General features: G+C 38.7%; 1 protein-coding gene and 1 long non-coding RNA gene across 7 annotated transcripts in view; one reads left to right on the forward strand and one right to left on the reverse strand.

Annotated features, from left to right (window-relative positions):
- Nucleotides 1-10,038: 10,038 nt before the first annotated feature.
- LOC131316206 (disease resistance protein RPM1-like) overlaps nt 10,039-24,644 on the reverse strand; it is a 50,595-nt gene continuing 35,989 nt past the window's right edge. For 2 of the 6 annotated variants that reach the window (XM_058345509.1, XM_058345511.1), the window contains 2 exons: nt 11,032-13,896; nt 10,039-10,390 (listed from right to left, as the gene is read on the reverse strand). In XM_058345509.1, coding sequence (XP_058201492.1) covers nt 11,070-13,883 — 2,814 coding nt within the window. In that variant the 5' untranslated portion in view covers nt 13,884-13,896 and the 3' untranslated portion in view covers nt 10,039-10,390; nt 11,032-11,069. Of the gene's footprint in view, nt 10,391-11,031; nt 13,943-21,839; nt 21,941-22,038; nt 22,105-24,644 lie in introns of those variants that run through there. The other 4 variants (XR_009197038.1, XM_058345508.1, XM_058345507.1 and 1 more) reach the window with 4 other exon arrangements.
- On the forward strand, nt 14,774-16,056 carry LOC131316226 (uncharacterized). Its single transcript, XR_009197048.1, has 2 exons — nt 14,774-15,553; nt 15,970-16,056. It is a non-coding gene; the product is annotated as an uncharacterized LOC131316226 (long non-coding RNA).

The raw sequence follows: 24,644 nt of genomic DNA on the forward strand, positions 1-24,644 counted from the left end.
TTTCAGTTCTCAAGCATGCCCGATTTTTTTCTAGAACAACTTTTACTCATATTGGATTATTGGGTTTCTTTTGCCGAAAATTGGGAGATTCTTGAACGATTTTTCTTGATCAATTTTTACTCGTATTGGGTTTCTTTTGCCGAAAATTGGAAATTTCTCGAACGATTTTTTTCAGGTCTCATGCGAGAGATTCAAACATCGAAGGAGTTCTCTTCATGGTTAAAATTTGTATACTAAAATCGAAATGTATACTGCCACTAGATCTTTTATAAAACCGAAATGTATACTGCCCCATATAAAACCGAAGTCAGTCCCATATAAAACCGAAATGTATACTGCCACTAGATCTTTTATTCTCCACACTAAACCATGAGCTCTCTTCATGGTTAAAATTTGTAATCCTCTCCCTTCCAACGCACATTCAACCAGAATTTGTCTTACTCAAAGGTTAGTCTTCATTTTATAATTACCTTCATACAACCGAATCGCATTTCATTTCTTAATGTTGTTTATACTATTTTTGCCAAGGTCTTGATTCCAGAAAGTCGCTACCTTCAATCAAGCCAAAGATTGGTTCAATCTTGTCTCCCTTAGGTATGAAAATTTGACGGACCAATTACCAATTGCTTAAATATTGGGTTCAAGCAAGTTGTGTTCAATCAATTACGAGCATTGTATCGAATCGCACTACTTTCCAATTTGCTACAGGAGTTAGTTTCACGTGGGAGAGAGAGAGAGAGAGAGAGAGAGAGAGAGAGAGACGTGGGAGTAGGAGAGAGACTAAAGAAAAATTATTCTATGCCAAGCAGGGGTCTCATCACGTGTACTCCATATTTATTTTCGAAATTCATTGAAAATGGGACCGAAAAATATTAAACTATATTTTTTATCACTACCGTTGTGCCCGTTCGTTACACGGGGTCGAAAAAAACCAATTTTATTTTTTTATCCCATGTATTGAAAGAGTACAATCAACAATGTTTGATTTTTTTTTATTAAAAAGTAATTTGATTTTTTAAAAGTAATTTAATTTAATATTTGTTCAATGCACGGAACCAAAAAAATCACATTGATATTTTTCTCAAACTATCTTTTATGGGGTACCTACTAAGGGGCATGCGAGTTGGGCCAATTTGGGCTGTTCATACTCGGTAATGGATGGCTCAGATTGCATCTCGATCATCGTTCATTATTGTTCTGCAAAGATGCAATCTGAGCCGTTCATTGCCGAGCATAGACAACCTGAATTGGCCTAACACGCATGTTGTTCCAAAGGGACAACACGCATCCTGAGTTCCTTTTTATCAACTAGTGTCGTTTCCGTTCGATACACAAGACAAAATATTTGTGTGGCTCCGCTACAAAATATCAAGCTTGTACAAAATATATTTATTGTTTATCCTGTGCATCGAACGAGAACGACGCTAGTTTTTGTTCTTTGAATGTTCAGAACAGAAAAAGAGAGATGCAGAAAACAGAAAATGGGAGTTGGGATGAGGACTAGTGAGGTAGAAGGAGAGGAGAAATGATATAGATATAGATATAGACACTCCTATATTGGTAGGCAGAGACGGAGTCAGGAATTTCACCACGCAGAGGCAATCGTGCATGCGAGAAAAAAATATAAATACACATGCATAATCACGTAAATATATTATTAAAATTCAAAATATCGTAAATACATAAATCAGTTTAACTAATGCGAACGATTTTGATGTATGTGTCTTATTTTTTTTTCATTGTTTATCTTGTTCTTTTTCATTCATCACAACTGGACAAATTCGGTACATGGGCTTTCATGTTACTTGATTTTACTGGTCAAAAAACAAAGAATTAGTAAAAGTCTAGAACAACAATTGGGGAAATACATACCTACTGTTGGTGTAAAAATTGGAACCTTCAAAATCTAGAGCCTTCTGAAACTTGAACAAACTGATGGAAACCGCTTCGAGTCACGTTACGTCGTCGCTTTCCGAAAACAGTATTTGCCCCCACCAATTGGTGTGCACCGGGTTACAGTGAATCTGTTCTGAGGATAAAACGAAGCCCGATCAATGATCTTCTGCCTGCGTCCGCACAAACGAAGGACAGACAGAATACCGAGCCTAAGAAAATCAATTGAACCAAGGACTGTTAATTCCGTTTCTGCAGAATAACGGAATAACAGTATAGAAAACAACGAGACAGAGAAGCAGGAGAGTTTCTGAATATTTTTTGGTGTATTGAATGACTTAACCACTGGCCTATTTATAGACTTATAGGCACCCTTACGTGAAAGGTTGCGTCTTTTGTAAGCACACATTAGAAAGGGTATGTCTTTTGAAGACAACTAATTATGAGAAAGGATCATGCCCTTTAGTAGGCACCTTTTCATGCAAACAATTAATTAGGAAGGGTCATGCCTCATGGAGGCACCCCCATGTATCACATCCCTTCCTCACAATCACACCCCATTCTAATAGTCACACCCTAAATTAATAGGTGTTATAACTATTCACGTAAAGTCATATCCCATGTGTAAAGGTGTCACACATTTTCACAAAAAACCTCCCGCAATCTTTTATTTTGAAAAATCTCCAACAATCCCCCCACCATTTTCGAAATAAAGAAAAAGCTTTCTTGGTTCCTTTGAAAAGACTTGTGCATCAATGAAGGTGTCTCACGACTTGAACCATTCACCTAGTGAAAACACATCAAAGTTAGTCGGAAAGCATAGTAGACTTGTCTTTGAACTAGCGATCCTTAAATGACCAACCGGACACATCTCACGCACGCATCTTGCCTGACTCAGGTATTCAAATTTGCCGACACGTGGTATGGCCGTGTGTCTTTATCCTGAATTTCATGAGCGCTCTAGGGTCCTAGCCCTTGAACCCATAGAAGGCGGCACCACCTTCACACTCATATAGGTAGACTTTGAAAGTGCCCCTGTAACTACAGCACTTGAAACCTAACAAACCGTTAGAAGCCTATTAAAAGCTAAGTAGCTTAACCTCCATGTTTACATTACAGGTACCAAGCATTTTACCATGGGATTGATAAAATCGGAAAATGCTTGCAACCACAACTTATGGTGTACTTTGCTCATTGAACCCAAGACTTGAAGTTATTCAAACGTTGAGTCGAGTTTCCACCAAGAGTGATTAGATTTCAATGGGCTTGAGTCCCATCCCCTATGATGTTCTCCACATCAAATCCCTTGCAAGACCTTTTGTTAAAGGATCAGCCAAGTTTTGACTTGATTTTACATAATCAATGGTTATCACCCCATCTGTAATCAAGTTCCTCACATAGCTATGTCGAAGTCTTATATGCTTGGACTTTCCATTATACACCTGGCTATAAGCCCGTGATAGAGTCGACTGACTATCACAATGCAAAGATATAGGTGGCATAGGTTTTGGCCACATGGGTATCTCCCATAACATACTTCTCAGCCACTCTGCCTCTTTGCTCCCTGCTGCTAGTGCTACAAACTCAGCTGCCATAGTTGAGTCTGTAATGAGACTTTGTTTCTTAGATCCCCAAGAAACTGCTCCTCCACCAAGTGTGAAGGCCCATCCACTTGTTGACAAGTGATCTTCATTCTCGGCTATCCAACTAGCATCAGTATATCCTTCTAGAATATAAACTATCCCATAGTCTATAGTTTTCTTTAGATACCTCAATACCCGATTAACTGCGTACCAATGGACATCACTCGGATTATGTGTGTACCTACTTAGTTTCCCCACTGCGTATGCAATATCTGGTCTCATGCAAGTCATGGCATACATCAAGCTTCCTATCACTCTAGAATATTCTAGTTGTGAAATTGCTCTACCAGTATTAGGATACAACTTAACATGTGGATCAAATGGTGTAGAAATCGGCGTGCAATCAAAGTGATTAAACTTTTTTAGAATTTTCTCAATGTAATGAGACTGACTAAGGATTAAATTTCCTCTTTGTCTCTTAATTCTGATTCCCAGAATTACATCAGCAACACCCATATCCTTCATACTAAAACTAGATGAAAGGATATCCTTTGTACTTTGAATGCTTTCTAGATCAGTCCCAAAGATAAGCATATCATCCACGTACAAACATATGATTACACCTCGATTACCACTAAATTTACTATATACACATTTATCAGACTGGTGTATCCTAAACCCGTTTGATACAATCACCTTATCAAACTTTTCATGCCACTGTTTAGGTGCTTGTTTAAGTCCGTAAAGAGACTTAACAAGTTTGCATACTTTGTGTTCTTGACCTTGCACAACAAAACCCTCCGGTTGCTCCATATAAATCTCTTCATCCAACTCACCATTTAGGAATGCAGTCTTAACATCCATTTGGTGAATCTCAAGTTTATAAATGGAAGTCAACGCAATTAGTACTCTAATTGTAGAGATCCTTGCCACCGGAGCATAAGTATCGAAATAATCAATACCTTCTTTTTGCGTAAAGCCCTTGGCAACTAACCGTGCCTTGAACTTGTCGATTGTATCATTGACCCTCATTTTCTTCTTGAAAATCCATTTGCAGCCAATGGCTTTGGAACCCGAAGGTAAATCAGCAAGAACCCAGGTATTATTACCCATTACCCATAATAGAACCCATTTCATCCTGGATTGCTTCTTTCCAGAAAGCATAATCTTGTGATTTCATAGCCTCCTCGATGGTCAAGGGATCCGATTCCACATGAAGCGAAATCCTGAAATAATTATCTGCAGTCTCTCTAGTTCCTTCAACTAGATAAACTATGAAGTCAGGACCAAATGACTTAGCAACTCGAGCCCTTTTGCTTCTCCTAAGTCCATCATATTCCGTAGGTTCCGCCTCTATGTCAGACTCTGTGGAGTCTGGCTCATTCTCTTGATTAGGCACCTTTGGAATAGATACGAACCTATTCTCATAAAATACTGCATCACGTGATTCAATAATGGTGTTTACACCAACTGAATCATTTGGCTCAGAAACTAGAAACCGATATGCTTTACTATGTAAAGCATAACCAATGAATATGCATTCAATTCCTTTTTCACCCAACTTCTTCCTTTTGGATTTCGGCAATCTAACAATTGCTCTACATCCCTAAGTTCTGAAATAACTTAGGTTCGGTTTCTTTCTTTTCCATAACTCATAAGGAGTTATATTAGACTTTTTGAGAGGCACCCTATTCAAAATATAAGCAGCGGTAAGTATGGCTTCGCCCCACACACCACTACTTAATCCTGAATTGCTAAGCATAGCATTAACCATCTCAGTCAAAGTCCGATTCTTTCTTTCAGCGACTCCATTTTGTTGTGGAGTATATGGTGCAGTTTTCTCATGAATGATCCCAACTGATTCACAGTAATCAAGAAAATGGTATTCACCACCCCTATCAGACCTTAAACGTTTTATCTTTGTTCCACATTGATTTTCAACTTCGGTTTTGAAAGCAATAAACTTCTCAAGAACTTCATCTTTTAAATGCAATAGATACACATAGCAATATTTGGAATAGTCATCTATGAAAGTTACAAAATATTCCTTACCTCCTCTAGTTGGAGTTCTATGCATGTCGCATACATCACTATGAACAAGTTCTAACAGAGTAGTTGTTCTTTCAATTTTAGGAAATGGAACTCTGATTATTTTAGTAAGCGAACACACTTTGCATTTATCAACTATGTCAACATCATATTTAGGAATCAAATCTAATTTAACCATAGTATCCATTTTCCTAGTATTAACATGCCCCAACCGATTATGCCACAAAGAAAGAGAGTCAATCAAGTAAGCAGAAATAGCAACTGTGTTATTAATGTTAAGCTTGAACATGCCCTCGTACAAATAGCCTTTCCCAACAAAAGTACCACTCTTAGACAGAACAAATTTGCCTGACTCAAACACTAACTTGAAACCATGCTTATTAAGCAGGCTTCCAGATACAAGGTTTTTCCTAACTTCTAGTACATAGTAAACATCAGTCAGAGTCAGAATCTTCCCAGAAGTGAACTCTAAGTCCACTTTTCCTTTAACTTTGATAAGAGCAGTTGATGAATTACCCATGTAAAGAACTGTACCATCTTCAACCGATTCATAGTTGGTGAAGAATCTCTTATCATTGCACACATATTTTGTTGCCCCTGAGTCGATCCACCAGTTATCAGCATCCTCGAGAACATTAATCTCGGATATGACAGCCACAAAGTTATTCTTTGAACTCGATGCCCCTGGATCATTCTTCTTGTTGGACTTGCAGTCCTTCTTGAAGTGCCCTGGTTGACCGCAACGCCAACATACAACTTTTGGCTTTTTCCCTTTTGGTTCATCACCACGGTCATCGCCCTTTCGGGCTTTCTGCTTCTGTTTACCTTTACCCTTGTTGGTACTCTTTCCTCCCTCCACCACATGGATCTTGGAAATATTATCTCCAAGTTCCTCCTTTTCTTGACGCTTTGACTCTTCCTCCACCCGAAGATGGATAGCCAATTGTTCCAACGTAAGATCTTCAGTTTTGTGTTTAAGAGTTTTCTTATACTCTTTCCAGGAGGGAGGAAGTTTATCAATCACAGACGACACTATGATCGATTCATCCATGTTCATGTTCTTAACCTTAAACTGATTTAAGATATGCTGAATTTCATGCAACTGATCAATCACAGACTTGTTATCAATCATTTTGTAGTTCATAAATTGACTGACCAGAAATTTCTTACTTGTTGCATCTTCAGTCAAACACCTCCCTTCCAAGGAATCCCACATCTCCTTTGCAGTCTCCGTATCCGAATACACATCGAACAAAGCATCCGAAAGTGCATTCAGAATATGACCCTTGCAAATGTAATCATCACTTTCAAACTTCTTCCTCGCACGAGCCTCCTCCAATGTTTCATCTTCATTCTCCTCCGGGAAGGGATTGGAGAGAACATACACGATTTTGAGAGTCGTAAGCAAAAAATGCAACTTCTTTTGCCAACGCCTAAAGTTACAGCCATCAAACTTGTCCAATTTCACGAAATCTTGTGTCAACGCTCGCAACGATTTTGAAGCCATATTACAATACTGTTTTCGATTGTTGGTGTAAAAATTGGAACCTTCAAAATCTAGAGCCTTTTGAAACTTGAACAAACTGATGGAAACCGCTTCGAGTCACGTTACGTCGTCGCTTTCCGAAAACAGTATTCGCCCCCACCAATTGGTGTGCACCGGGTTACAGTGAATCTGTTCTGAGGATAAAACGAAGCCCGATCAATGATCTTCTGCCTGCGTCCGCACAAACGAAGGATAGACAGAATACCAAGCCTAAGAAAATCAATTGAACCAAGGACTGTTAATTCCGTTTCTGCAGAATAACGGAATAACAGTATAGAAAACAACGAGACAGAGAAGCAGGAGAGTTTCTGAATATTTTTTGGTGTATCGAATGACTTAACCACTGGCCTATTTATAGACTTATAGGCACCCTTACGTGAAAGGTTGTGTCTTTTGTAAGCACACATTAGAAAGGGTATGTCTTTTGAAGACAACTAATTATGAGAAAGGATCATGCCTTTTAGTAGGCACCTTTTCATGCAAACAATTAATTAGGAAGGGTCATGCCTCATGGAGGCACCCCCATGTATCACATCCCTTCCTAACAATTACACCCCATTCTAATAGTCACACCCTAAATTAATAGGTGTTATAACTATTCACGTAAAGTCATACCCCATGTTTAAAGGTGTCGCACATTTTCACAAAAAACCTCCCGCAATCTTTTATTTTGAAAAATCTCCAACACCTACAACTTAAATTTCACCAAATTACTTAGTGTTTTCAAAATCTCTTCTCCTCCGTCGTTATTTTCTCGAAATTGCCTTTAAGTCTTAACAATTGGGGATGTTTGTGCCGAGAGAGAGACACAGAGAGAGAGAGAGAGAGAGAGAGAGAGGATTTGGTGTGCCATTGAGATTTTATGGCAAAAAATAAAATAAAATTGTAAATACTAAACCCATCTAATGAAATGTGAAAGTTTATTACTCCCTCCGTCCCTTATTTATAGTCCGGTATTCCATTTTGGGCTGTCCCTTAATAAGTGTCCATTTTGTATAGTTAGTGGGTAAAAGTTGGTGAATTGTCTATTTTATCCCTAAAAGTAAATTCCATTTTAAAAAGTAAGTGAGTAAAAGTGTAATGATGATGGGTAAGTAGGGAAAGTGGAGGAAAAAGTTGATGTGAAAGGTATAATGATGATGTCTTTTTAATAAGTTGGAATTACGAAGCAGGACACTTAAAAAGGGACGGAGGGAGTACTTAAATATTCACAATATTAACCCTATTGTTTTATTTTTTTGTTATATTTTAGCCCTTAGCCTTTAGAAATTAATTTTGATATCCTCGTATTTCAAAGGTTACTATTATATATTTTTTTCCAAAATTCTACACAGGGGCGAGCCTATATACTTTTTTAGGATTTTTTCTTTTTTACATATAATAATAGTGTTTCTTTTCCTTTTTGCAAGGGCGACCGCTTCTACTGGCCGCTCCCTATTGGTAGGGGAAAGACTTTATTACCCTCGTTTGTGGATTTTCCATCAAAGACATAGATGAAATGTGGGATTGGCCTTATAAGTAAGTAACGTTTGATTAGTTTAAGGGGCAAGTGTGTGCAATTGATAGTTAAAGGATGAAGTAAACAAACTTGTGATAGTTTAAGGGGCAAATACATATTTTACCTAAACTTTAAAGGCTGGTTTTGAAAATACGAACAGGTAAAGGGATTTTGGAAAACACAAAGCCCTTCATGGTGAAATTGGAGGACTTCGGATTGGTGCTACGCGGTGAGGTGCGCAGCAAAGTGCTGCGCAACTCCAAGCCGTCCGATCATGCATCCGACAGCTCGGATCTCATATCGGCAATCAACGATCGACATCCGACGGCTCGGATCTCATATCGGCAATCAACGATCGAGAGCCGTTCATTGCCGAGATAAGATTCGAGCCGTTGGATGCACGATCTAACAGCTCTGAGGCGCACAGCACGGTGCTGCGTACACTATTGCACAACACTGTCCTCAAATTCAAATTTGGAACAGTAGATAAGTTTTCCCCAAAATATGTTAATGGGAACAATGGTTGCTCTCTATCCATAGCCACACGACATGGATCACCCATGGAGAGAAATGTAAAACAATATTCACTTCATCTGCCGAATCAAAAGTAGGTCAAATGGGTTCCTTGAGATTCAAAATTCCGGGGAGAAAAAGGCATCAACCAAATATACACTAACAAACCACTAATCACCAATCTCCAACAAAAACACAGACCTGAAAGCTTACAACAACAACACCCACCTCATGACAAAAATCAGCTAAACAGAGGGAAAGCAAACAGCAGCAGACCACCCCAGCCACTAGAAATCCAATTGCATCAAAAAAATGGCAAACCAGCCTATGAGAAGGGCATACCTCGACCCATACCAGGCTGCCATCCAGCTGTAATCAGCTGACGGCAGAAAGAAGAATGGAAAAGAGAAGATCGGCGATGGCGAGATAGAGCTATTGATCAGCGAGCAGATTGGAGGATCAGGATATGTCGGAAAATGGTGAAACAAAGGCGGCAGAGGCAAGGGCAATGGAGGACGACAGTGTCAAGGGGCGATGATCAAAGACGATGGCGGCTAGGTAAGACCCAATAATTTGGGTTCCACGCAATCCAGGGGACACAAGAGGGGCGCACGAGAAATTTATTAGATGGCACATTCATTCAACGTTCCAGCATCTTCCATTAACACACAATCACAGAGGGCTGTCGAAGACGTTGGAGTCTGGACACCACATGATGTGTGCTTCAGAATCATTGAGTGTTTTCAACTGTAAACATACTTCTATCAATATGATACAGAACAAGGGGTGGATGATCCCATTCTCATTTCTTTCTCTTTTTTGCTACATTCAATATGTTATTGTCATAATCTACTCAACAATACAGTTATGCGGTAACAAAAATAATAATACAGATTACAGACATAAAAATATTGCCATGGTACAAGGACGAACAAAAACCAACACAGAAAACAACAGCAGTCAAAATGATAGAGACCATTTAAGCGTGGGGCAGAGATATCCTTAATTCATGTTACACAACAAAGGAAACGAAAACCAACGTATGGCAACTGAAATGCATTCGTCATGATGTGAATAGTACTTTGAAATACTTGGAATACTTTTTTTTTTTTTGGATAAGTGCAGATCTTATTAAACTCAAACAACAATAACCAAAGTCTAGGGATATAGTCCCTTACAACAACCAGCAAAAAACAACAATAGCCAATACTTGGAATTCTTGGAATGACGCAGCTAGTGAGGTAATACTTGGAATTCTTTATCGTCCTAAACATGAATTTCCTCCGCTTTGTGTGTTGGCAGCAACACCTAAGAACACAAAAATCCAAATTCAACGTATCACTACTTACCAAGTACTAAATTGAAAAACTACTAGTAGGATATTACGAGATCATGAACTTGAAGTACTGGGGTGAGACAATCAACGATGAGCAAACATAAAATGAAAGGAAAATTCATAATCATAGTCCGGGATATTACAAGTACCATGTATGAATTTTATGCTTCTAAATTTAAGAAACGTCAATAAGTAAAATTCGTATATGGCATGAGCTATGAAAGGAATTGTACCAAAAAAAAAAAAAGAAAAGAAAAATGACAAGGTAATTACCATGTAATGAAATGTGTTGTGCGCACTCCAGAGATGAAAAAAGTTCATATAAGATGACACTAAAGATAACAACACTAGTCGTCTGATATTTTTTCCGTCAGTTTTGATTTTTTTAGAATTTTAGTAATAATTTTTTAGTTTTTAGACTTCTCTTGTCGAGATCAATGATTACTACTAAAATATACTAACATAAAAGTAAAAAAAAAAAAAACATTATAGATGAACAAATATACCACAAAATTACCCTAAGTAGAACCGCGCCAATTGTGATGAGATATTCACTAAACCTAAAATTGCAATCAAACTGGTACGAAGCGGATAAAAAAAAACTGGGACAAACCTGCAATTGTAGCGGGGATGTTCAGAACATTATTCGTCTCACCAACCCTCAGGTTCATCATTCAAGCTATTCAGCCTCCGACTTTCCCTCGCATCTTGGTATTCGTGAAGTGTATATCTTTTAAATCCATCCATGACTAGTATAAACTTGACATTAGGAACATGCTCAACAAACGAATAGTCTTGGCCTTTGTCTGGTTTCATTCTGTCTAAGAACTCTGTTGGCATATCTTCAAAATAAAGAGATTTGAGTTTTCTAAGATTGCGGATACCGGAGGTCACCTCCTTCAGTTGTCGGCAATTTCCAATTTGAAGGTCCTTGAGAACGGGCAAACCTCCTTCCTCTATTATAACAGAATTCAATCTCTCCAAGTGATCGAAGTATAGCTTCTTAAGCTTCGGAAACCCTCCGACGCCAAAATGCATTTCTTCTCCATCATACCCGTAGTAGATATGAAGTTTTAACAAATTAGGTAATTCTTGAAGAGCTTCAATTGCATGAGTACCAGTCAACCTTGACCAAAACAGACTTAGGGCAACTAGACTGTGAAGTTCCGATATCCAGTTCGGAAACGTTTCCAAACGTCCACTCAGGAAGAGCTGTTGAAGAGATTCGGGGGGAGAAGAAAGAGAATGCAAATCCAGTATCTCGTTGCCAGTTGTAGCCCAAACCCTCAAAAATTGAAGGTGCTTCATCTTCTCAATGGCAGTACAGAGAGCCTTCCCCTGTTCTCTTTTCACGTTCATAATACCCAACTTCCTCAATTGCCTCAAATTTTTTAGCTCTTCGATTAGATCATCGTTTGCCTCCACATTGCACAATGTCTGCAACTCTTCTAAATGCCCAATCCCTCCTTGTATCTTCACTCCATATGTTCCAAAAAGATGCCGCAACTTACAAAGTCTACTTAAGATCCCAATTTGTAGCACAAACACGCCCGAGTGTTTCAAATTCAAAGTTTGCAGGTTGTGTAGATTTCCAATGGACTTTGGAATTATATTCACTTTCGTCCTCTTGACACTTAAGTATCGCAAATGAAGAAGATTTCCCACGTCTTCATGAATTTCATCAAGAGGAGCATCCAAAAGATCTAGTACTTTCAAAAGCTTGAAATTCATAGCTAGAGTACCCAATAAGTGCTTCTTTGGCAAATCACCCACTGAGAAAAGAAGAATGGAACGAATTCTGGATTTGGTACTTCTAATGGTTTTCAAATCCTTATTCATTATTTTTTGCATGTGCATGGACCAACGTCGAGTTTCATTGTTCCAACTTGGATCTCCTCCTTCCAAAACTTGGCCAAACCGCAACTCCTCACACTTTGTGAGGATGATCTCGTGGACTATATCATGGACATGACATTTTTTAATCCTACCATCAATTTTTGTCGATGAAACTTGAACCAAGCTTCTACGAACAAGCTCAGTCAAGTGTTCTTCTGCAACTTCTTCCAACGTTTTTCCTTTCTGTCCTTCGATGAAACCCTCGGCCATCCACAATCGAATTAGTCTTCCACGGCTGATTTGATAGTCCTCGGGTATTATGCTGAAGTACAAGAAACATGGTTTGAGGTAGTATGGCAGATCATGGTAACTAAGCAACACAATTTTCGTGACATTTTTGAGATGGGGATTCCTTTCTAACTCGGATCCGAGACTATTATAGAATCTTTGCCATTCGGATACATCCTTACTTTTAGTGGACAAGAGAGCACCTATTGTAACAATTGCAAGTGGTAATCCTTCACATTTTCTCACAATAGCACGGGATACTTTCTCCAAACCGGGAGGACAAATACCACCGAAGTCCCATTGGAATGTTTTCATGCAAAAGAGCTTCCAAGCCTCCCCCTCAATTAGGGGCTCTAGCTTGTAGAAGTGATCCGATGAGGATTCCTTGCAAAAAGAAGCAACAACTTCACTGCGTGTAGTGACAATTATTTGACTTCCTTTGTTGTTTTTTGGTAGAGCAATTTTTATGATTCCCCAAAAGTCAGCATTCCATACGTCGTCAAAAACAATTAGATACCTCTTCTGAAGTAAAAATTCTCTTAGCATATGAATGAGAGAATTTTGGTCCATCGTATTGATTTCCTCAGGTGCACACTTCTTTATTGCCTGAAATAGTTGCTTTGACATTCTTCTAAAGATGTCCTCCGTCTTGTATGATTGAGAGACAGATACCCAAGCTTGGCAATCAAAGTGTTGAAACACTTTTTCATTGTCAAAAACTGCCTTGGCGAGGGTGGTCTTGCCACATCCTCCCATACCCACCAGTGAAGTGACCGTTCGGTTTGATTCTCCAATTATCAGCCTGTGAATCAGTTCTTCCTTCGTTGACTCAATGCCCACGACTTCACCTTCCTCAATGAAAAGGGATGTAATACGAGGGTCATCTTCGATTTTTTCTTCTGTTTTACTGCACCCATTTTCTAAGGAACTGAAACCATACCTATCAGCCCTTTGTTTGATCTCACAAATAATTTGTTTGATGCCTTGAATCTGAGATGCAATTTCATGTCGCGGTTTGAGTTTAGTTATTGAGCGAGCCATTTTGCGAAGGAAACCGATGAAACCACGCCGTTGCTTATTTTCTGCCAGGTGAAGTATGTATTCGTCCATGACGTCCTCGATCTGGTAAGCCACCGCCCTTACCTGTTCTACCCAATTTTTTGCCCTTTCGTTTTCTAATTTTGCTCTGGCATCTGCATCTTTTAGAAATGACATTATCCATTCTAACTCTTCTTTGATACTGGCAACTTCTGTGTGGATATTCCCCAGCAATTGTACTTCACTTGATAATAAGGGGACCAAAGTACCGGTGATAGCAGAGCTTACTGCTTCAAGTGCCATTGCATCAATTTTCCTGCTTAATGCAACACAATTGATTAGCTTTGGAGCTGCCATATTTTCTTGGCTGATATAGGTATGGAATTGCCCAAATAACACACATGCACAATATCATCAATAATAAATCACACAAAGAGCGCAAACAAAAAGCGTGACAGAGATTTTGCGCGGTTCCCCAAATAGGTTATTGGGTTCATCTGCAGATCACACCAGCCCTGTGATAGTTATCGAAGTTGCAAACCAAAGCCGAATCGGGCTTCACTAAACCAACAAAAGTACCCCATATTACTGACTGAATAGAAAAGACAATAGTACCCCATATTTAGAAAGGCCGCAATGAGTTTGTTTTTAATGGTTCCTCAGTTAATCCTATTATAGTTGTTAAGAAATATGAGGGTGCGTGGGTGGATTATTCATGTGCTAATTCTCTGGAGGAGCGAGGAGTGATGGTTAATTGTGATGCTGTTATGGATGTTTCAAAGTCTATATAGCTTCATTTCGCCCCTTCTCAGGCCAAATGGGCACCCCCTCCCGTTGGGTGTGTGATGGTTAATTGTGATGCTGCTATGGATGTTTCAAAGTCTATATAGCTTCATTGGCAGCGATTATCCGTCATAGTAATGGCAAAGTCATTGATGGTTTGTCGCAACGAGTAAATGTTTTCTTCCCGTTCTCAAGCTGAAGCTTTGGCCATGAGGTACTTGGGATGTCAACTTCTTACAGTCACCCGTACCAACTAGAGGACCGGTTTTTCTACCAAGTATGTACCGAGTACCGTTTCAGTCTTATTCAAGCCATGAACAAACTTGACCATTGGGTTAGGTATGATTGGGCTGGTGGTTGGTGGTTGATGTTTGGAAGGGTTTGCTCCCCCATTAGTCTTAGCTTTTCATCCTCCTAGGTGGTATCAATTCTTGCGGGGCCAATCCTTAGCGCTTCTATCCCTTTTTAAATTTGCCCCCTAGTGGATGTCAAAATAAGTTCACGGATTCATCAAGGTGCACAGAAACGTGATCCTCTGTCAAAGATGATCCCGGAGCACCCTTCCCGTTTGCAATTTGACCATCAGATAATGAAATTGTGATTAAAATAAAGGATTTTATGAAAGACCAGTTTTTACAGTCAGTTCATAAAACAACTGATGATGAATCTATGATGTTAGCCATGAGCATAGAAGATGACAACAATCCATTTGCTTGTTTGGCAGGAGAATCCCAAGACCCCTACGAGGATGAAGGTAATACACCTATTGAACCCACTTTGGGTGATTTCTGGGATAGTATGACTAAAATCATTGCATGCTAGCTATCCTCCAGGAAAGGAAAAGAAAAGAATCAATGAAGCAATAATACAGCCAAACCAACTTTCAGTGGCCAACCACTCTAATCAACTTTCGGTCAATCAACCACCTCAATTATGGGTACACTCAATTATCGAATGAAAAAACAGACATATGTGACGATGGGGCCCTCAGCGCACCCGACATATCTTTATTTCATATGAATTTGAGTGTAATTTCATTTGTATTTGTGTGTGAGTCCTCTATATAAAGGACGCATTTGTAAGAGTAAAGTCAAGTTTTGGATTACCCTCTCTCTCTCAAATCCTCTGAGTTGCTCTCTGCTTTCCTCCTCCTCCCTTTGTAATATTGGCCTTGGCCTTTTAAATAAAAGGTTAATCTTTTCTTTTGTATATCGATCCTTAAATTTGCTTGGGTAATCCTTGGCTTACCCTTACCACGAGGATTATTACCTCAAACACGTCCTTTATTTGGAGGTCGATTCATGCTGCAAAATAAGCATCAGCTAGAATATTCAGCTTATCCTGAATTTGCTAAAGTTTTTTATTATGATAATAATTGGCTATTTCATCATCCTCGTCTGAATCCGAATAACCATATCCATCATAAAATTGGTTGATGGCTTTTCTAGCATTTGTCAGTCTTTATCAGATAATGAAGTTGTGATTAAAACAATAGATTTTATGAAATACCAGTTTTTACAGTCAGTTCATAAAATAGCTGATGATGAATCTATGATGTTAGCCATGAGCATAGAAGATGACAACAATCCATTTGCTTGTTTGGCAGGGGAATCCCAAGACCCCTACGAGGATAAAGGTAATACACCTGTTGAACCCACTTTGGGTGATTTCTAGGACAGTACGACTGAAATCATTGCAAGCTAGCTGTCCTCTAGGAAAGGAAAAGAAAAGAATCAATGAAGCAATAATACAGCCAAACCAACTTTCGGTGGCCAACCACTCTAATCAACTTTCGATCAATCAAACACCTCAATTATGAAGGGTAAACTCAATTATCGAATGAAATAACAGACATATGTGATGATGGGGCCCTCAGTGCACCCGGCATATCTTTATTTCAGATGAATTTGAGTGTAATTTCATTTGTATTTGTATGTGAGTCCTCTATATAAAGGACGCGTCTGTAAGAGTAAACTCAAGTTTTGGATTACCCTCTCTCTTTCAAATCCTCTAAGTTGCTCTCTGCTTTCCTCCTCCTCCCTTTGTAATACTGGCTTCGGCCTTTTAAATAAAAGGTTAATCTTTTCTTTTGTACATCGATCCTTAAATCTGCTTGGGTAATCCTTGGCTTACCCCTACCACGAGGATTATTACCTCGTCCACATCCTCTATCTGGTGGTCGATTCCTGCTACAAAATTAAGCACTAGCCAGAATATTCAGTTTATCCTGAATTTGCTGAAGTTTTTTATTTTGATAATAATTGGCTATTTCATCATCCTAATCTGAATCCGAATAACCATATTCATCATAAAATTGGTTGATGGCTTTTCTAGCATTTGCCCATCTTCCAAATTCCTCATGATCTTCCTAAATTTTTTATCAAAAATTTCAATTTACTGGAAAAAGAACTTTTAAGACAATGGCAAATTTTCCAAATTGCCATTGACGAATGACGATCAGTACAAGCGCCTAACGAAGGCCGCGCATGCGGTTACTTTGGTTGTCGAATGGCAAACAGGAAGGGTGCTCCGGGATCGTCTTTAATAGAGGATCACGTTTTTGCGCGCCGTGATGAATCCGTGGACTTATTTTGACATCCACTAGCGGGGGCAAATTTAAAAAGGGCTAGAAGCGCTAAGGATTGGCCCCGTAAGAATTGATACCACCTAGGAGGATGAAAAGCTAAGACTTATGGGAGAGCAAACCCTTCCAACCGTCAACCACTAGGCCAACCATACCTAACCCAGTGGTCAATTTTATTCATGGCTTGAATAAGACTGAAACGATACTCGGTACATACTTGGTAGAAAAACTGGTCCTCTAGTTGGTACGGGTGGCTCTGTTTTCTAGTTTTTTCCCTTTATTTTTTAACTTCATAAAATATGTCAAAAATGCTACACCAACAAAGCTATATCTGAATCAAAAATATAAGACAATCGAAAAGGATGAACTAACACCCAATCGGACGGAAGTACACCTTATTTGAGGGAGATTGCAACCCAGTGAGCAGCTTCATTTCCTGACAACCTATACACGAGTAGAGCCAACGCAATATCCTAATATCTTGGATCACACTCCCGAGCTCCCAAAGAGGCACCAACTCAGAGACGCATAGGTGAATGATCTCTTTGCTGTCATGCTGGATAACACCATCTCTCCTAAAACTAATTGGTGTTAGGGAAGGTTTCAATTAAGTCTTTTAGGACATTTGACATCACACCCGCAAGTTTGTTTAAAAGCTATTTGCACTAGACCAATATGGACATATTTATAAGAGTGTTGCTATAGGTACCGAAAATGGGGGAGGGAAAACGTACCGACGGCCGCCGGCGGGCCATCTCCGGCCACCGGATGGCCAATCCGAGCCGTTCAAAAATTCTAAAAAAAAAAACCGAGGGGCCCAACGCGGGAATCAACGGCATTCGAGGTGTGTAGGATGCTTGATCGGAGCACCCCTTTTCGTGTGTATATGTTTCGGTTTTTTTTTTTAGAATTTTTGAACAGCTCGGATCGGCCGTCCGGTGGCCGGAGATGGCCCGCCGGCGGCCGTCGGTACGTTTTCCCTCCCCCATTTTCGGTACTCATGGGTTTTCTGTATTTATAATTACGCATATGAGCAATTAGATCACTTTGATCCATAAGATTTAATATCTTATCATTAAGCTCTAAGCTTTTGGTTCTTTCCATGGTTTTTATTGCCATTCTACTTTTAAGTTCAAACATACCATGGCCATAAATTGTTGAAGGTCGAATTGGACGGATTGTCCAGTGATTTAATTGTTCTTGCACATTAGCATATTCTATCAATTCGGTATTTTTAATTCTATCATTATCAGATCTAAACAGTCTTCTCATTTTGAGATGATTGCGTTAGTGCTCATACAAATTATTTTTTTCATGATTTTGCCTATTTTTTTAAATGGAACATTATAGATAGCACGTCTGTCAACGGTTTACAGGAGCAAGGCCAAACTACCCTTCTCGTCCTCATGGCCGGACAAAACCGAACACAACTTAGATGACGTCCCACTACCTAGAATATTCTTTTACATTTAAAGGTTTTAACTTTGAGGTTTTATTTAAAAAGGCATACTCATGACAGAATAATCTATACTTGCACTAACAAGTTAAGTTAAGGCATCTATTGGCTCTGATACCAACAAGTTAAGGCAACAAATTAAGGATCAATATATAAAAGAAAAGACTAACCTTTTATTTAAAAGACCGAAGCCAATATTACAAAGGGAGGAGGAGGAAAGCAGAGAGCAACTCAGATGATTTTAGAGAGAGATGGGGTAATCCAAAACCTAAGTTTACTCTTCCAGACACGTCCTTTATATAGAGGACTCACATACAAATACAAATGAAAATTACACTCAAATTTATATGAAATAAAGATATATCGGATGCGCTGAGGGCCCCATCATCACATATGTCGGTTATTTCATTCGATAATTGAGTGTACCCTTCATAATTGAGGTGGTTTATTGACCGAAAGTTGATTAGAGTGGTTGGCCACCGAAAGTTGGTTTGGCTGTATTATTGCTTCATTGATTCTTTTCTTTTCTTTTCCTGGAGGACAGCTGGCCTGCAATAATTTCAGTCATACTGTCCCAGAAATCACTCAAAGTGGGTTCAACATGTGTATTACCTTCATCCTCGTAAGGGTCTTTGGATTCCCCTGCCAAACAAGCAAATGGATTGTTGTCCTCTTCTGTGCTCATGGCTGACATCATAGATTCATCATCAGTTGTTTTATGAACTGACTGTTAAAACTGGTCTTTCATAAAATCCATTGTTTTAATCACAATTTCCTTATCTGATAAAGATGGATTCTTTGCGATTATTTGAGCTGAAATTTCCATGAAAGAATTCTAATGGAAGATTTTTCCTACTGCTGTAATTGTTGTTTTAATTCCTGGATTTTTGACTTTATGTCCTGGATTTTTGACTTAATTGTCGAAATAGTTTCATCAATTTGGATGGACTTCCACCACCTGTACTGAAAGATTCTCTGAAGTATCGATAATCCCAAATTATTACTCCCAAATTGGATATCTCATCTCCAAATCCAAGGGATTCCAAAAGTTGTCATTGCAAGAAGGAAAGCTCTTCCTTTTAGAATATTTTTCCCCCAGAGTTGAGGATGAAATTGTATGAAGGACTCCATTTCCTTCCATATTTCCTGAGGAAGATAATCCGATTGGGGTCCGAATTTAGACCACCGAATAATCTCTGAGTTGGTGCCTCCTTGGGAGCTCGGGAGTGTGATATAAGATATTAGGATATTGCGCTGACTCTACTCGTGCATAGGTCGTCAGGAAATGAAGCTGCTCATTAGGTTGCAACCTCCCTCAAATGAGGTATACTTCCGTCCGATTGGGTGTTTGTTCATCCTTTCGATTGTCTTATAGTTTTTATTCACATATAGCTTTTGTCTGTGTAGCATTTTTGGCATATTTTATGAAGTTCAAAAATGAAGGGAAAAAACTAGAAAATAGAGCCACCCGTACTAACTAGAGGACCGGTTTTTCTACCAAGTATGTACCGAGTACCGTTTCAGTCTTCTTCAAGCCATGAACAAACTTGACCACTTGGTTAGGTATGGTTGGCCTGGTGGTTGATGGTTGGAAGGGTTTGCTCCTTCATAAGTCTTAGTTTTTCATCCTCCTAGGTGGTATCAATTCTTGCTGGGCCAATCCTTAGTGCTTCTATCCCTTTTTAAATTTGCCCCGCTAGTGGATGTCAAAATAAGTCCACGGATTCATCAAGGTGCGCAGAAACGTGATCCTATGTCAAAGACGATCCCAAAGCACCTTTCCTGTTTAATTGCCATTCAACCACCAGAGTAACCGCACGCGCGGCCTTCGTTAGGAGCGTGTACTGATCGTAATTCGTTAATTGCAATTTGGGAAATTTGCCATCGTCTTAAAAGTTCTTTTTCCAGTAAATTTATCGTACAATTTGGAAAATTTCTTAATTCTTGGCAAGTAGATGGTGGTTGAAGTTTGATTTGTGGAGCTCCTCTCTCACTCTTTGTGTGTGTAACACTCACGCACGCACAAACCCAGTTGGGTTTCCAATGCCAAACCCAACACGCACAAACCCACTTGGCCGTCCTCCGTCGATGTAATATCCGACGACGCTCTGCTGTCTATGTCTTCGATTCTGTCGTCCTCCAGTCTTCGATTCTGTTCTTCGTCGTCTCCAACTTCGTCTTAATTGGCGATGTAATTGTGAGTTGTCATTATGTATTGAGATATTTTTGCAGTGTTTGTAATTTTATTGGGTTTGTGATTTTGTGATTGGGTTTGTGATTTTGTAGTGATTGGGTTTGTGATTTTGTTATTTTTGTATTGCGATTGTTGTTGTCGAGTTCGTCATCGATCAGTAGGGTCAAGTTTGTCGTCGATCAGTTCTTCTTCTTCTCTCTATAAGTGTGACATGAAGGGAAAGGAAGAACATGGGGGTATTTTGGTCTTTTTATTTTTCTGTCTAATAGAGTTAGGTCCTACAAATGAAAACTTTAATGTGGGGGCTTGGTTGTAGGCATAATTCTAAGAAGGGGTGAGCGAGACTAAGAGGTAAACTTCGAGAGGTGTCTAGGTATTTAATCCTTATGTAAATCAAGAGAGAGGTATTAGCAAGAATGAAAAACACTAGGGCTAGCTAGCATCAATTGCAAATCATGTTACATCAATCCTTTCCCAGACCTCGCAATGGCGGGAGCCTCGTGCACTGCATTTGCACTTTTCTTAGCAAATTGAGGTCATCAATTTATTTTTCTGTAAAGCAACAAAAACACATAAATCGGTTCCGAAAATACATTTATGTTGTCCAAAATGGATTCTAACATGTCTGTTTTTATATTGGTATTCTAAACTATTTGGCTACATACTTATCTTCTAAAAATAATTAGTTGATATCGAATGAGCAAGATAGTTTTTTAAAGTGAAATTACACGGAGACTCCCTCATCTATACGTTTTGGACACGAACACCCTCTAACGTTTAAAAACGGCCATACTTACCCCCTCATATATTTAAAACGAAAAAACAAGAAACGGCGTTAACAGAAGGGGGCCAACTGGGTAACGGTTATATATGAGGGGGTAAGTATGGTCGTTTTTAGACGTTAGGGGGTGTTCGTGTCCAAACATATAGATGAGGGGGTCTCCGTGTAATTTCACCTTTTTTTAATATGCATGGTTGATAGTCTTGATGAGTTTTAAAACATGAATGGTTCGGAGTTTCAAGTGAAAAGCAACATACACACGCATAAATTAGCAAAATGAACAAAAATCAAGGAACAACTTTACAAACAGCGAAAATTATTGAAATCAGCATAACTAACAAGAGAACTCAGTATTTATGCAAACTTAACGACCCCAAATATAGTGTCATCGCAAGAGAACTTTGTATTTTGGCCGAAAAGATTATGAAAGGAACCTGCAGAGATCCATAGAAGATGCATACCAGAGAGTTGAGGCTTGTTATGGTTCCAAATTAATGAAGGGGAAGCAATAGCATGATGGATGAAGACGATCGATGAAGCAGCAGGGGATGAGATCTATAGACTATAGCAAGGGTACTACTGTGTATTATATATAGACACAAGTAGATAAACACACAGAAAAGAAAGAGCAGCTAGCAGGAGGGAAGATGATCAATTTACCTCTGTTACGAGAGATTTTCCGAAGAATGAAGAGAGAGAAACGAGCCCCAATTCGCAAATGTGTACCTGAAAAAAGCAAATGATCAAGAATGTGGTGATAACTGAAGATAAGAAGGGAATGGTACAGCATGTTTGGGTCGTCTTTGGATTCCCTTTTTTGAGAAGTCCACAGCCAAGTCGTCTTTACTCCTTTCGTAAACAAATTCTACTTTAAATAGTCCTTTCAAAAAGAATTTCTCATTTGGTCAGCAGTATATGATGGAGTATCTAATGGCATGTGAACATTTTCTATATGTCAAATAAACTGTTCAATAGATGTCATTTATTTTTATATAAAAAAAACAAAATGTAACTTTATCGATTCCCTCATATGTCATTTATTTTATGTAATATCTTTTCCAAGGGGGTTTTCGAATTACGATTAGGTTCATCAGTAAATTCTTCGAATGGAGAAATCGGTCGCAGAAATTTTGCAGACCACAGATGATCACGATTGTATTTACCGACACAAATTGTGAAATTCAGGCCATTGATTATGTGGCCGATAGTGTGATTGATTTTTTGTGTCCATAGAATTGTTAGGTGCTAGCTTTTTGTTGTCTATGAAAAGGTTACACTGTGGGTGATGAAAATGAGGTCGCCTTCATTATTTGTCTGAGCATCTTCAACCCACCTCTAAAAGTTCAAAATGGAGAATGGATGTGACATTGGAGTGAGATTTTGTAATTTATTCTCACTTTTTACACTTTATGAGAGAATCGAGGAGGGACCCATCGTACTTTTTAGATATTTGGGTCTCTAAATTGTCTTTGGTTCTCCAAATATGGAGACCCTACTCCCATTTTCGAGACAAAATCTTTAAAAATATGATGGGTTTCTCTTAAATTCTCTCTTAAAATGCAAAAAGTGAAAATAAATTACAAAATTTTCTTCCAATATGTCACATCCATTCTCCATTTTGGACTCTTAAAGATGAGTTGGAGATGCTCTCAAAGGCCATTAATTTCAACCTTTGCTAACTCATTGACACATTCAGCAAGTGTGGAAAGAAGAAATTCAGTAATCCAACTCTGGGTTAATTAATGATGCATTAAGCTTCGGATGTTAAAAAATGGGGATGTTAAAAAATGGAGAAATTTTTCAGTGCCGGGTGGGGCACGGTACCACATGTGGTATTGAGGCATTGATGCCCCAACAAATCTCAGTCATTAGATAAAAAAAATGGGTGAATTTGAGTCATTAGATTAAGATTACATGGTTTTCCCTAAAAAAAAAATCATATTTTTACTTATCACGAATAATGACTATACATACTATATTTTATGACTATATTTACGACAAAATATGGCTATACTTACCACAAAATAATAAAATATGGCCGATTAGTAAGTTTGATAGCAAAAGGAGTATGAAGATCTAATAGTTGTGATTAAATAAGGAAGATCCAATGGTTCAGGACAATTGGGGGCATCCATGCCCCAATATCACTATGAGGCATCACAACTGGACCTAAAAAATACAAGATCAACTCTTCACCAGACCCCGCAAGAATAGGAGCCTCTCGTGCTCTGGGTTTGTTCTTTTTTTAGCAAACTGAGATCCTCAACAACTCAATTTATTTTTTTCTGTAAAGCAACAAAATCACATAAATAGGTTCCGAAAATACATTTATGTTATGTTATCCAATGTGGATTTTAATATATCTATGGTTTAAATTCTTATTTTAAACTATTTGGCTACATATATACTTGTCCTTTTAAAAATACATCAGTTGAGAATGAGCAAGATAGATTTTCCATGTGGTTGATGGTCTCGATGAGTTTTAGAACATGAATGGTTCGGAGTTTCAAGTGAAAAGTAACAAAAACATGCATAAATTAGCAAAATGAACAAGAATCAAGTAACAACTTTACAAAAAGGCAAAAATTACCGAAATCAGCATAATTAACAAGAGAACTCAGTATTTAGGCAAACTTAACTATCACAAATATAATGTCATCGCAAGGGATATTCGAACTCAGTATTTAGGCCAATTAAGCATCGAAATTTTGGCTGAAAAGATTATGAAAGGAACCAGAGATCCATAGATTCATACCAGAGAAGCTTGTTATGGTTCCAAATGAAAGGGAAGCAATAGCATGATGGATGAAGACGATGAAGCAGCAGGCAGGGGAGATCTATATATCTACATATAACAAGGGTCCTGTGTACGGATTTTTCACGAGTGATAGTGAAAATGGAGTGTTCTGAAGCAATTTCAGAACCGTGTAACACATGAACGTGGTCCATTGTAATTTGTAAGAGTCAAGAGTTCACATGGGGATGTTGAGAGAAAGTTCAACCAAGGCAATTACTTAACTTCTAGAAAGCAAACAATTACAGGCAAAGTAAAAAGACAACAAATCTCAAGTGAAGGACCAGAAAGGGAATGGTGAAGAAGTAATGACCTTGACGACCCGCCAAGCTACAATTAATGACTGGTCCAATTCATTCTTGGAGTCGAGCTGCAATAAATTAATTTTTTTATGAATTCTCTAGTTTCGACGTCTTTGATGGACCGATGAGAGGATTAATAGAGGCGCGCGTAAGCTAGCCTGGACATCCTT

The sequence above is a fragment of the Rhododendron vialii genome, chromosome 2a (genome assembly GCF_030253575.1).
Source record: "Rhododendron vialii isolate Sample 1 chromosome 2a, ASM3025357v1".
In the NCBI taxonomy this organism is placed as follows: domain Eukaryota; kingdom Viridiplantae; phylum Streptophyta; class Magnoliopsida; order Ericales; family Ericaceae; genus Rhododendron; species Rhododendron vialii.